Here is a 15,334-nt window from a genome sequence, read left to right as displayed (position 1 = left end):
TTAAACTTTGCTGAAAATCTCATCTTGCTAAAACTTGACATCACATCACTGTGCATATATTGAGTGAGGTCAAACACCCTTTCTGCCAACCACCTAGCAACCCCCCTGGATAGTAAACAGGGCCTCCTGGTCTTCCTCTCCTAGACCACTGCCCCCCACTGCTCTCTGCCCCCCACACACACCTCTCCATCACATTTCCTGGACAATATTATCACAATGGCTGCCCTGCTTGGCATGGCTTCCCTATCATGCTCCACTCTCTCATTCCCAGAAAACACAGGATGGAAAACTTCTGTGTATTATAATATCCACCCTCACCATCACAACCTTGTATTGTAGCTTTCCACTAAAGCCAAGGCCAAAGGGAGGTAATCACATTCAACCACCAGTCTATAGAATGACTGCAGGACTTACAGGCACTTACAACTACAAGAGCAAATATGGGCAACAATGGCCCTTTGTACTGTATTGCTATTTTTGAAGAGTTCTCGTTAAAACTGAGATACAGTATGATTTATAAAATATGAGAGAGAGAGGCAGCACATGAATTTAGTGAATTTACTGTATTTGATTGAAACTACTGTCGGGATCCAATGAATCATAAATGAAATAGTACAACGTCCCCCTGTCCATTGTACTGTACTGGTGATCCTACTCAATGGTTATGTAGCCACTGACAAACTGTAGAGGAAGTTCTGGAGACCACATCTTTTTTTAGTACTTGTTGTTTTTATCTATCAATGCTATTCACAACAGTTTCCAATTAAATACTGTGCCACAACCTCAACATTTCTTTCAACTTTGTTTGCTCTTATATAACATGAATCAAATATTTCCACATGAAAATGAATGGATAGAAATTGTGCTGACAAACTCTCTAGAAATGAATATCAATGTACATGTTCTGTCATGAACAATAACCTATGAATTGCAACTACCGGTATACAGTGTTATAGAGCCATATGGAACAAAGAGGAGTGTTACAAGCAGAAATAACAGCTCACTGAAGGTGTGAAGAGGTCTCCCTTGTTTATTTTCATTTTGTTTGTCTATTCCATTTACTTTGGCAATGTATCGTATGTTTCCCATCTCAATAAAGCCATTTTAATTTAATTGAGCGAGAGCGAGACAGAGACAGAGAGAATGACACAGAGAGAGACAGAGACATACTGTTCAGAAACATGGAAAGAGCTACATAGAAAAGCCAGTGCACACACAGAGCAGGACATTAAAGAGAGCTGAGGGAGAGAGGGAGAAAAAAGATAATTTATCATAGCAGAGATTTCAAAAGTAGAGGAACCCTTTGATCGATTAAATAAAAGCCTGTCACTGTGCAACACTCCAGAAGTACCATTCTGGGACCTAAATAATTCATTCCCCACTACTAAACAAGCGCCCCTCATGTAGATACACTGTCCTGTGCAATGAACAGGACTCTCTCTCTCTCTCTCTCTCTCTCTCTCTCTCTCTCCCTTCCTTTTCAAATAGTTATGAGATGTAAAGTTATTTTTGAACCGAGTTGTCCCCATCGTCTCTATGATAAACAAACTCTATGAGTTGGATTCTGTCAAACTAGCAAAATATTTGTTCCAATGCTAGTCCTGTATCATTGTCTGTCTGAGAGGAGAGGAGAGGAGCGGAGAGGAGAGGAGAGGAGAGGAGAGGAGAGGAGAGGAGAGGAGAGGAGAGGAGAGGAGAGCCAAGAGAAGACAATAGTATAGACGTCCAATGCAGTGCAGCAGCCACCCAGAGGTTTTCAAACTGTGGTCTCTTCCTCTGTTTCCTCTGTTCTCTGCTGGTATTACACAACACACCAAAGACAGAGGCACTGGGAGGGTATTTAAGAACATTGACAAGGCTGGGAAAAATCTTCATAGTGCATTCCACAAACATTTTGACAGTTAAACAAACTTGACATTAGCAGTTGTGGAATATGAATGAAGAGAACTAGAATGGCAGTATAGAGACTTGTGTCAGATTCTCACAATGTGTTCCTCTCTTAAATATTCTCATTAACATTGACATGTCCCATCTCACTGATTTGACGGATCCTGACACACACACACACACACACACACACACACACCGTTTACCTTAATGGAGAGGTGCTTGCTCTCATGGAGGATCATCTCCTCAGAGACCACCAGTGTCCGTGTGGGGTTACACAGGTCCAGAGGCTGCACACAAAGGGGAGGAGAGGAGAGTTAAGGGTTAGATTGACATTAGATTAAAGTTAGAGTACGTTTAGGCAACATACTAGGAATTAAATGAAGATTACATTATCATCCATGGCAAAATACTGCAGTTTTATATCACTTCAAACACACGACATTTACTAATATTGCTTATAATGACAGTACACAATACTACAGCAAAAGTCACTGATACTAAACTCATAACACTGCTATAACAGTCCAATATCATTCACAACACTCACAAATACCGCTAAATAAAGATACAGATTGATAGACATGTTTCAAGGATAGACATATCTGGGAGGGGTGTTCTCATGAACATAGCTGTACATGAGGGAGCATGTAGCTACAGTACCATCTCCATTTTAGCTCCTAGCTCCATGCTCTCTGCCCACCAAAGGGAACAATACAGGCTGTGCAGCTGGCGGCTCTCGTGTAGCTACAGTCGCTCCAGTCTCTACAGAGATCCTCACAGTGTGAGCTGTGACTGCAGGAGTCTGTGAGATGCTCAATCTGTGAAGAGGCGCTAGGCTAAAAGCGCTAATGCAGCGGGGGTGGTAGCCACATCCTCTTGTGGACCCGGACTGGAGCTAGAGAGACCACAGGGATGGCTGTTTCACTGTGCAGCTAGGTGACTCAGTTAGTCAACAGGAAGTACTATTACAGACCATTGTAGAATCCTGGGAAGTGGGTAGTCCAGTTGTGCAATACACTCACACCCTGACATTGGACATATAGAGGAAATGTGGTTCATTCTAGTGTGTTTATGACAGAGTCCTATGTTGCTACACAGATACACAGAGAGGAGAAGCACTGCAACAAACCTGGCAAGGATTTCTTAAATAGTGATCAAAATAAAAGGGGAAAACCCCAAACGGCACTAACAGAGAGATGCAAAAATGGTGAGTCACACATACACACACACAAACACGCACACACACACACCTGAACAAAGATGGGGAAGATGAGGATCTTGGGTGCTGCTTTGACGTAGCCATAGTTGCCGTGCGGGTTGTCGTGTTGTACATGGGAGTGTACTATAGTACAGTTCTGGTAGTTAGCAAAGCTGGAGCTCTGGACCTGCTGGTAGCTGGGTGGGGGTTGGCCAGAGAGGTTCGCTTCGGATGGCTTAGACATCTTGGCATTAGTAGAGCGTCGTAGGAAGGTGGTCCGGCCTGCTAGTCCTACACCCCCAGGCGTGGCACCTCCAGACCCCTGTTTCTGGGGCATGCTGGCCTGACCCGGGTATATCCTCCCTGCTGAGAGACACCACATGCACAACAACACACACTGGGAGTTAGCCTGGGTACATAGAAGTACAATGGTTATAGATAGAATTGTCCTGCAAAACCACCATGTTCATTAAAATCCTAGTCAGCAGTAAATGTCTTACCCAAGGTACCATGGTTGTCCTGGTAGACAGGCCTCAATATCTGAAAGAGACAAAAACATCACAATCAATGGTCCTGTTATAACAGTTGACCAATACCATACTCTGCTTTAGGATACTTTCACATGTAATGTATCCATCCCACCATAATAAATGCCTAACATGAAGTCAAACTGAAGAAATGGTTGTGTTGAGCATGGAATGGGGCCACAGACTGTTGGCTGACTCCATTACTACTGTACTGCAGTAGGCCTATGTGATCTCAGGCCAGTGAGCCATGTCACATATTCAATATACATGTGTTCAGCTCAAGGAATAGACCCAGCGACCTGAGAGCTAATGTGTGCTGTTGATACATGATGGTGACTGTGCTGTTCATTGATTCCTATGGCCTTGAGTGACACAGACGTCAACCACACACTGTACTGTACTATACCATAATGTATTGTACTGTAGCACTATGAATACAGGAGAAGGATGACATTGCCCTTGGAAATTGAACGGTTGGTGGGGAGAGCTGATCCTAGAACTGTGCCTATAGATAACTACTCAAGTACCCAAGTAACGTTGCCCCTTGAAATGTAATGGGGGAAGGGGAAGCTGATCCTAGAACTGTGCCTAAAGATAAGATCTACCCGATATAACAAAGATGGGTAGAGGATAGGGGTGACCTGGCGTGAAAGAGGTGACCCAACCAGAGGCATATCAATGGCTGGTACATCCAGCTATCTTCCATGATCGATTTCTCTGCTGTGTGTGTTTCAGTGGGGACTGGCTGACAGGATGGAACCAAATCATCATGTATCGTATGCCTGCTCTGACCTGGAGGAGAGATGCTCCATTTCCCCATCCTTCAAAGTTTGGATTTAGTCTGAAATGTTCTATCCTCTTATTTTCATCCACTTTGACAACTGCTTTATCTACATCCTTCCTTTCCTCTCCCCTCTTTTTCCCTCTGCTGCTGTACCCGTCATCCATCCATCATTGCCTCTCGCTACCCCATTAATCCCTTCTACTTCTTACATCCATTATCACAACCTCTTGATGTACCACTACTATTCAGGCTGTATCACAACCGGCTGTGATCGGGAGTTCCATAGCGCGGCGCACAATTGGCCCAGCGTCGCCCTGGTTTGGCAGGTGTAGGCAGACATTGTAAACAATAATTTGTTCTTAACTGACTTTCCTAGTTAAATAAAGGTAAAATACATACCCATATCTACTCTGTTCCCTAGTCCATATTTCCCCATAGGGAAGGTAATGGATTAATTGGGGGTAGCCATTCATCCATCACCTCCATCGCTTATCCCTCTCTCCCCCCTCTCTCTATCCCCTTTTCTGCATCCTATTCCCACTCCATCCAATCCTCCTCCACAGCCGTCCAAGCCAGTCCCCCCCCCCCCCCCTCACACTCCTAACCCCCTAACCCCTGTGCTCTCCTCTTAGCATTTAGATACAGAAGACGTTCCCATCATGCTCTCTGAGCCCTATGTCATGCCATATCTGTTGAAGCAGCACAGCTGCCCTCGGACAAACACACTGCCCTACACACGCACATGTGCTGTACAAGCGCACACACACTCAGATTGCCAGGTAGGCTGCACCTCCCAGACTAACAGACAGCCTTACAGTGTCTAGGTCCCTGGGTCTGGATGGAATGCAGGGTATACAGCCTTCTTCATTTCTGCTAGAGGCCTTCTAACAACCAGGCTACTGAGTCACGGAACCCGTCAGCCACATTACTGTCTGTGATTGGCTGTTCAAGCTCAGTGGGACAGATTATGGAGGATTAGGTAAAGACTAGAAGTTCTGGGTTTTCTGGTTCTCTGCACTCATTGCTTCAACATAACTGGTCCCTTCTTCCAGGCTGGATGGTTAGTGTTGTATGGTTGGGGATGTTAAGGAATCAAGTTCACAATCAGTGTGTTTCTTTTTCCATTTGTTACACTTTATTATGTCTTTATCATAAAGAGCTATTGCCTCATATACAGCATGTCACAGGATGTTACAGTGTGCATCATTTGATAGAACACCCCATGGGCCAACTGTGGCTTTCCCCATATCGGGGCTTGAATATTACTTACTATTGCAGCAAATCAACTCTTGGTTGTATACTTTTTTTCACAATTTCAACTACCTATTTAACTATTTACTATATATAGTATATGTGATTTACAGAATGCACGTGTCAGTTTGAATTACACAGATATTTCTCAGGTTAGAATGGCAGGGTATATCTCAGATTTAAATGGCAGATAGTGTATGTCAGGTAGGATTGGCACAGATCTATGGCAGGTATGAATGGCACATATTGAGATCTCCAGTGTATGTCAGGGTCTAGATAGTGCCATCGAGGGGGTAAGGCAGGAGCCTGGGATGGACCATGAGCCTCTGCTCCCCCGGCAGTACCTGGCTTCCTGGGTTTAAGGGGGCCAGGATGATGTAGTTATCTCCGTTGGACGCCTTCACTCTAGTCCCCTTCAGCGTGGCTGTGTGGCTCTGGCTATGGGTCTGGCTCCTGGCTTTACCATCCACCTCCTCCGCCCCCCCTCCTACGCACCTCCTCTCCCCCCACGGCCCCCCTACTCCTCCTGCCCCTCCCCTGCCGCCCCCCTCAGAGCCGTTGACTAGCACCCGGCGGCTGGTCCTGTGGTGGGCAGGGAGGGGGGGCACGGCCGGGGGGATCTTGTCACGGTCTAGCCGGTCCTTGGACCTGTCCCTCCGCCTGGTGGGGGGTGAGGGGGTGTCGTAGTTGGGCTTGTAGGAGGGCCGGTGAATGAGGCCCTCAAAACTGGGCTTGGCGGCCGGCCCGGTGCGCCACACCACCACCGTGATCTCATTGGAGCTGTTTCTGTAGAGGGAGGGAGAGAGGGAATGTGACAACTAGTCAGGAAGAGTGAAACGGTAAGCTTATTGCCGGTAAAGAACGTGAGCAAAGAGGCCACGGGCCACAGTGTCTATATAGTAATTGCTGTGCATAGATAAACTTAAAAAATGTACATGTGGAGCTCTATAAGTATTGATGATAGTTATCCCTGTCAAAGTTGGTTTAGTCCATTATTTCCTCTGTGTCTCCCTGCCTTTAGTACCTGATGGCGTGGGCGAGCTCCACACATTTCCACTGTTCTACAGGCTGACCATTGAGCTGCAGCACAGTGTCCAACTGCTGCAGACCTGCCTGATCCGCCGGACCACCTGAAGACAGGAGAGAGGTCAGTAGAGGTCCACAAACACACACACACAGATATCGCACAAATACACACAAAGTTACACAAGCAAGCTTCTACCCACTCATCTATATACAAACCTGATATGCTTGACCACCTCAGGACAGTAGGGGCTAAGACTGGTATACAGACACCCACACATCTAGAACAACACACACAGGAAGGAAAAGACACACAGACACACAATCCCAAACACACAGACACAGATCATCAACACACAGACAGCAGGGAGAGGAGAACCTTGCCTGGATCGACGGCTTGTACCCTCACTGGAGAGTCAGAGCAGATGGTGAAGCCATAGCCGTCCTTTCCTCGAGGGATGGTCACCTAAAGACACAGAGACATCAAATCACCGCATGTAAAGACATTATTCAATTATTACATTACTATATGTCCTACAGCCAAATAGGAGCAGTTAGACCAACATGTGAGCATTTTGCCTACAGATTAGAGCGTGGTTCTCTCTCTGACCAGTGTGAGTGTGTGTGGATGGAAAGTGTGTGGATGCCAGCCACACAGACTAGCACCTTGGCCCTCATCAAAAGAGGTGGGCGCTTTGGTGTGGTTCTGACGCCAACTGTGGACAACAGCATCCGCACAGAGTAGGAGCGCAAGCACACACACACACAAACACACACACACACACACACACACACACATTCGATGCCTAAAAACTGTCTGTAATAATTCCAGGAATAATGCCAGTGTGTGCGCCAAAATCAACAGTGCTCCGCTCCATAAGAATGTTTCCATCTCATCTGCTGACAATAGGGCCTGAAATTAAGCTCAGTAAAAGTATGTCTGAACACACAAACACAGTACGATGTTAATCCAAGACTCTTATCTAAAGTCAGTTTTATGTCTCCCCCTTAGAGTTCAGATCAGGATGGTAATAGGGTATACTGATCCTAAATCTGTGTCTGTGGTTAACCTCTGAGCGTGTCTAAGAGACTGGCATCAAGATGCATAAGTGTATTAACTTGTTTACCTTTGATAACTACAATACAACCCTAAGTAGCAAACGGTGGCTTGAATAAAGGTTTTAGGGAGAATTCCTAAAATCCCTTGATGGATTTGCCTACAGGATTTACCACCTGTAATCTTGTGACCAACTTCAACATTGAACCCATTAAGGATTATCCCCTTTTTTCAATTTTCACCTAAAATGACATACCCAAATCTAAATGCCTGTGGCTCAGGCCCTGAAGCAAGGATGTGCATATTCTTGGTACCATCTGTAAGGAAAAACGTTGAAGTTTATGGAAATTTGAAAGGAATGTAGTAGAATATAACTTACAACCTCATTCTAATTGCATTAGCCTACGTTAGCTCAACCGTCCCTTGGAAGGGACACCGATCTCAAAGAATTAACATGAACTGTTAACCTCTTGATGCCCATTATTGCAAGGCCATATACAATCTTTATGTACAGTACCAGTCAAAAGTTTGGACACACCTACTATTCAAGGGTTTTTCTTTATTTTACTATTTTCTACATTGTAGACATCAAAACTACGAAATAACACACATGGAATAATGTAGTAACCAAAAAAGAGGGATAGGGGGCAGCATTTTCACTTTGGATGAATTGCGTGCCCATAGTGAACTCCATCCTACTCTGTCCTAATATGTATATCATTATTACTATTGGATAGAAAACACTCTGAAGTTTCTAAAACTGTTTGAATTATGTCTGTGAGTATAACAGAACTCATAGAGCAGACACATTTCCAAACAGGAAGTGGAAATTCTTGGGCTGGTCGAATTTCAAGTCATTGCCTATTCACATCCAAACAAGATATGGATATGTTCGCACTTCCTACGCCTTCCACTAGATGTCAACAGTCAGTAGATCGTGGAATGAAGCCTCTAGTGTGATGTATGACCGGATGGGAGGGGATTGAGTCAGTGGTCTGTCAGAATGCCAGTTCCTGGTTGCGCACATTTCTGTTGATATCGCCTGCGTTCCATGACTCTGCAGACAAAAACGAATGCTCCGGTTGGAACGTTATTGGATATATATGAAAATAACATCCTGAAGATTGATTCTCTACTTAGATTGACCAGTTTATTCGACCTGGAATATAACTTTTTGAAGTTTTCGTGCGAGTTCGCCTGGACCAGCGCCAGCTTTTGGACATGTGAACTAACCGAACAAAACAACTATTTATTGTGGAACTAGGACTCCTTTCACTGCATTCTGATGAAAGATCATCAAAGGTAAGGGAATATTTATGATGTAATTTCGTATTTATGTTGACTCCAACACGGCGGAGAAATATTGTTACGTCTTAGCGCCGTGGTATGCTTTTTTCGTAAAGTTTTTAAAAAATCTGACACAGCGGTTGCATTAAGAACCAGTGTATCTTTAATTATGTGTAAAACATGTATCTTTTGTCAAAGTTTATGATGAGTATTTCTGTTATCTGGCGTAGCTCTCTGTAGTTACTCCGGATATTTTGGAGGCATTTCTGAACAGGGCGTCAATGTAAACCCGAGATTTGTGGATATAAATATGCATATTATCGAACAAAACTTAAATGTATTGTGTAACATGTCATATGAGTGTCATCGGACGAAGATTATCAAAGGTTAGTGATTAATTTTATTTCTAATTCTGCTTTTGTGACTATCTTTGGCTGGGAAAAATGGCTGTGTGTTTTTGGGGATTTGGTGGTGATCTAACATAAATATGTGTTGTGTTTTCGCTGTAAAATGAGGATACGTTCATTAGAGTTAACTGCGCCTCAGATTGCAGCCCAAATAAATGCTTCACAGAGTTCAAGTAAGAGACACATCTCAACATCAACTGTTCAGAGGAGACTGTGTGAATCAGGCCTTCATGGTCAAATTTCTGCAAAGAAACCACTACTAAAGGACACCAATAATAAGCAGAGAAACATGAGCAATGGACATTATACTGGTGGAAATCTGTCCTTGGTCTGATGAGTCCAAATTTGAGATTTTTGGTTCCAACCGCCGTGTCTTTGTGAGACGCAGAGTAGGTGAAGGGATGATCACCGCATGTTTGGTTCCCACCGTGAAGCAAGGAGGTGGAGGTGTGATGCTTTTCTGGTGACACTGTCTGTGATTTATTTAGAATTCAAGGCACACTTAACCAGCATGTCTTCCACAGCATTCTGCAATGGCCCAAAACACACCTCCAGGCTGTGTAAGGGCTATTTGACCAAGATGAAGAGTGATGGTGCTGCATCAGATGACCTGGCCTCCATAATCACCCGACTTCAACCCAATTGAGATGGTTTGGGATGAGTTGGACCGCAGAGTGAAGGAAAAGCAGCCAACAAGACCTCAGCATATGTGGGAACTCCTTCAAGACCGTTGGAAAATAATTCCTCGTGGAGCTGTTTGAGACAATGCCAAGAGTGTGCAAAGCTGTCATCAAGGCAAAGGGTGATTTGTTTAACACTTTTTTGGTTACTACATGATTCCATATGTGTTATTTCATAGTTTTGATGTCTTCACTATTATTCTACAATGTAGAAAATAGTAAAAATAAAGAAAAAACCCTTGAATGATCAGGTGTGTGCAAACTTTTCACTTGCACTGTATGTCCAATGATTATGCATTATGTTCACTTACATACTGTAAATGCCATGATCACTAATTATAGTGTGTTGGAAGGGCTTGGCACCTGAAATGGATGATTGGACAATTAAGTAAAGGATAAATCAAACTGGGGCATAAAGTTTGATTCATCTGATTCACTCTTGATATGCTGTGAGCTGACAGATTACACTGTGATTGATGGACACACACTGTGAGAACAAGGAGTCACAGTCCATAATCACTGGTGACATACGGTATGTCACCCCCAACATCATGTCACCGCCCCCACCACCACGGGGACAGCTAGGTTGACCTCTTCCCACTGCTGACTGACTGACTGATTGATTGGCTGTACACGTTATGTCAATTATGACATTTCTCAGAATCCTCCAAATTGGACATACTTTCCACTCATCAAAATACATGATAATCTTGATGGTCTTTTAAAATGTTTGATAGATGATCATCTTGATAGTCTTTTAAAATGTTTGATAGATGATAAACTCGCTAGTATTTTTAAATGTTTGATAGATGATCATGTTGACAGTCTTAAAATGTTTAGTATTATAAATTATAATCTTGATAGTTAAAAAACATTTAGATAATCTGGATAGTGGAGGAGACAACTGTTTAATAACACAACATACTGGCTAACGACCAGAGACAACATCACTACTGTCAGATATGAGAGAGAGAGAGAGAAGGAAGACGTGAGAGGAAGAGAAGAAGAGACAAAAAGACAGATGGGGAGGAGAGAAACAACAGAAGCGAATAGAGAAAGGCCGGGGGAGAGTCTGAGGGAGAGAAGAGAAAGAGAAAAGAGGAAGTGAGAGAGAGAGAGAGAGATGGGGGCTCTGTAGGGGGTAGTGGTGTGAAGGGATGGTTGGCACGCAGTAGAAGAGGGAGGGTAGAGGGGGGGGTAGTGTTAATTAGAAGTGCCCCCTGGCCTCTCTGAGCGTGGGACCGGACCACAAGGAGACAAGACACACACCGACTGGCATCCAGGGCCTGACAGTGGGCACACGGTGGGTAAACACACACATACATTCTTACTCACTAACCCTCATCCCTGGTCTTGCTCTCCCATGCGCTAACACACACGTCCAACCTTGCTCCACAATACTAATGCGATCAGTTGGTACAGCTCTTCAGGCCAGAGAACAGTTTGTTCAGCTCTCAAGGCCAGAGAACCAGCAACAACTGTCTGACAGGCAGCATACAAAGCCGGCTCAGAGTGAGCATCTGGATGCTATTCTCCCATCTCCAGTTTGTATCAAGAGCCTCTAACTATCTCCTTCCAGTCAAATGAGAAGGTTACGAGCCCACTTATATGGTGCTTTAGAGTGAGTATGAAACTACCATTGCTCTCTATTGAGAGACTTAGCTATTGAAATGAGTTGTACAAGAGTGTATTTATGTAACACGTAGGAGTGTGTGAGTGTGTGTGTGTGTGTGTGTTGAGTCGTGACCTGTTGTCCTGTGAGATGCACATTGTGTGGGTGCATGGGTGTGTGCATGTGCGTGTGTGTGAGACCAAGCTTTTTCTCTATGTTGTTTTGCCTCAACAATCTCATGAGACACTATCTATGAGAGCCCACAGTTATGAGTCAACCCACTGTCTGTCTGTCTGTCTGTCTGTCTGTCTGTCTGTCTGTCTGTCTGTCTGTCTGTCTGTCTGTCTGTCTGTCTGTCTGTCTGTCTGTCTGTCTGTCTGTCTGTCTGTGTGCTTCTGCTCTGTTTGTTGCCTCTCCAGCCTGTAAACCCGATGTGCCTCAGTGATTGCACTACTAACGTACACACAGACACACACATGCACACACACTACAGGACTAAAGCAAAATAACAATTCTCTCCCATCCACTAACAGGTATGTTTGTGAGCTGAACTCCACAACACTATAACTCCAGTAAGACATTCCCAGTCCGTTGAGCAAGGACTTTTCTGGGTCACTGTGTTTTGGTGACAACATGTCTAGGCTGGCAGAAAAACATAACTCTCTGCCAGCCCTGTATTGTGTCCATGTCAACACACCGTACTGACGCGATGCCATGCAAACTCCAATCACTGATTGCAAACTGTTAGATAAGAAAGGTTTGTGCTAAGTCTATAAGCTATAAGCTTGATACTGATTTGTAAGTGAGGATGAGAGACTCCAGACTTTGGGTGTAATTGTTAGCCTGTAGCACAGTCTCAATTTTCTCTCTTTCTCTCTTTTTCTCCATCAGATTGCCTCTGGATAAATAATGGAGATGGCGGAGACCTCATTCTTCTGTCTCTCTCAGGAAACAGGGAACACACTTTCATCCACTCGTTTTTACACTGGTTTCCTCATCATCACTTCCCTTCCACGTTAGATACTGTAGGAGTGAGCTTTCCAATGGCAAACACTCCACGTTAGATACTGTAGGAGTGAGCTTTCCAATGGCAAACACTCCACGTTAGATACTGTAGGAGTGAGCTTTCCAATGGCAAACACTCCACGTTAGATACTGTAGGAGTGAGCTTTCCAATGGCAAACACTACACGTTAGATACTGTAGGAGTGAGCTTTCCAATGGCAAACACTCCACGTTAGATACTGTAGGAGTGAGCTTTCCAATGGCAAACACTACACGTTAGATACTGTAGGAGTGAGCTTTCCAATGGCAAACACTCCACGTTAGATACTGTAGGAGTGAGCTTTCCAATGGCAAACACTCCACGTTAGATACTGTAGGAGTGAGCTTTCCAATGGCAAACACTCCACGTTAGATACTGTAGGAGTGAGCTTTCCAATGGCAAACACTCCAATGGCAAACACTCCACGTTAGATACTGTAGGAGTGAGCTTTCCAATGGCAAACACTCCACGTTAGATACTGTAGGAGTGAGCTTTCCAATGGCAAACACTCCACGTTAGATACTGTAGGAGTGAGCTTTCCAATGGCAAACACTCCAATGGCAAACACTCCACGTTAGATACTGTAGGAGTGAGCTTTCCAATGGCAAACACTCCACGTTAGATACTGTAGGAGTGAGCTTTCCAATGGCAAACACTCCACATTAGATACTGTAGGAGTGAGCTTTCCAATGGCAAACACTCCACGTTAGATACTGTAGGAGTGAGCTTTCCAATGGCAAACACTCCACGTTAGATACTGTAGGAGTGAGCTTTCCAATGGCAAACACTCCACGTTAGATACTGTAGGAGTGAGCTTTCCAATGGCAAACACTCCACGTTAGATACTGTAGGAGTGAGCTTTCCAATGGCAAACACTCCACGTTAGATACTGTAGGAGTGAGCTTTCCAATGGCAAACACTCCACGTTAGATACTGTAGGAGTGAGCTTTCCAATGGCAAACACTCCACGTTAGATACTGTAGGAGTGAGCTTTCCAATGGCAAACACTCCACGTTAGATACTGTAGGAGTGAGCTTTCCAATGGCAAACACTCCACGTTAGATACTGTAGGAGTGAGCTTTCCAATGGCAAACACTCCAATGGCAAAGTAAAGCCTAAAGCCTCAAATATAAATTCCATAACTGCTATCTATCTATCTCTTACTGTTCCGGTGCCTTAATCCAATTGCACTATACAAAAAAAAATCTATATACTTTCCCAACCAGGGAAAGGGTCTGCTTCCTACATCATTGCTTTCATCTTTCTGTTCCCTTGTCATTTTAAAATGTTCATGCTTTCTAACATATTCTCTTTGTCTGTGTTGCAGTCTCTCCAAAAGAGCCGGCTACACACAGAACCCTATCTGAACCCCAATCCCTCCTCCTCTCCCCCTCTTCTTCCATTCTCCCACTACCCCGTTCTCTGCACTCCCATTCGCACACCCTCCTACCCCACTCCCTGTCCTCTCCCTCTCTTCCCACACACACTTACCTGACACTCTCCCCCCATTTGTCACACCCCTATGCACAACACACTTCTATCTCTCCCTCTACCCCCCCCCTCCCCCCTCCCACCCGTTCTCTCGCCAGGTGATTATCTAGAGGGACAGACCTGAGGCAGTCTAGCGGCGATGCAGACCCTACACAGCCCGTGGATGGTATGCATGACTCCAGGCTCCTCCTGAAGACAGACACACTGTGGATGCTCCTCTGTCTACAGTCCTGGATGGTTCTCTGGGGATGATCCTCTTGAGTTCCTCTGTTCTTCTTTATACTCAGAGGAAGATCTCCTAAACACAATGGTCTGTATGGTCCTTTGGGTTCTCCCAACGCTGTATGTGCTCTTCAATGTGTTATGTGTGTACCCCAATCTGATTCCTCTGTCCACTCTGGATGATCCTCTGTGTGTGGTTGTCTAGTTAGGGTCCTCTATGGAATAGTCCAGTCAGTATGGTCTGTGTTGATTGCTGTCCTTTATGAGGCAACCACTAGGTATGGTCCTATCTGCATGGTCAACATGCAGTTAATAAGATGCACTGGAAACCGTTCTCTGTATGTGGTCAGTGCAGTCACCAATTAAATATTCTAATGCTCCGGGTGCGGTACTCCAAGCCCTGTGTATGGGTCCTCAGAATGCTGTGTATGGGTCCTCGCAACACCGTGAGTCCTCCTAGCGCTGTCCAGTCTTCTCTGATCTGAGTGAGTCCGTGTGTGGGGGCTGGCGTCGCGGAGGCGAGACTGGTGCTGCGTTGGCCTGCTCCAGCCACACTGCACTTGGCATGGCCGCTCATGGGAACTCCGCTCTGGAGAAGAATGGGAGGAAGTGCTCCCTCACCCCTCCTCACGCTACTCTCTTTTGCCTCCCCCCCACCTCGAGCCCTGTCCGGGCCAGCCTGTTTGTGTGCCTACCCTCGATAAGCCCAGAACAACTTCCTGAGCCAGCGGTACAGGGCTGAGAGAGAGAGGTGAGACAGACTGCATACACACACAAATGTGTTATCATACTGTAGAAGTGGAAGAGAGAGAAGAGCACTGTGAGAATGAACGCTTTTGCATACATAATATGTATGTTATG

The 15,334-nt window shown here is 44.9% G+C and overlaps 1 protein-coding gene across 2 annotated transcripts in view; it reads right to left on the bottom strand.

The window, feature by feature from the left end:
• The window catches only part of rgs3a (regulator of G protein signaling 3a), a 156,155-nt gene extending 141,112 nt beyond the window's left edge, over nt 1-15,043 (bottom strand). The window contains exons 1-7 of one of the 2 annotated variants that reach the window (XM_036977265.1): nt 14,372-15,043; nt 7,058-7,139; nt 6,675-6,780; nt 5,995-6,436; nt 3,589-3,628; nt 3,141-3,454; nt 2,094-2,177 (exon numbers count right to left, since the gene is read on the bottom strand). In XM_036977265.1, the coding sequence (XP_036833160.1) occupies nt 2,094-2,177; nt 3,141-3,454; nt 3,589-3,628; nt 5,995-6,436; nt 6,675-6,780; nt 7,058-7,139; nt 14,372-14,425 (1,122 nt within the window). In that variant the 5' untranslated portion in view covers nt 14,426-15,043. Of the gene's footprint in view, nt 1-2,093; nt 2,178-2,550; nt 2,672-3,140; nt 3,455-3,588; nt 3,629-5,994; nt 6,437-6,674; nt 6,781-7,057; nt 7,140-14,371 lie in introns of those variants that run through there. The other variant, XM_021602436.2, reaches the window with a different exon arrangement.
• Nucleotides 15,044-15,334: the final 291 nt, after the last annotated feature.

This window comes from Oncorhynchus mykiss, chromosome 5, assembly GCF_013265735.2.
Source record: "Oncorhynchus mykiss isolate Arlee chromosome 5, USDA_OmykA_1.1, whole genome shotgun sequence".
In the NCBI taxonomy this organism is placed as follows: domain Eukaryota; kingdom Metazoa; phylum Chordata; class Actinopteri; order Salmoniformes; family Salmonidae; genus Oncorhynchus; species Oncorhynchus mykiss.
The sequence above is the reverse complement of the archived record's forward strand: the minus strand, read 5'-3'. Positions and strand labels throughout refer to the sequence as shown.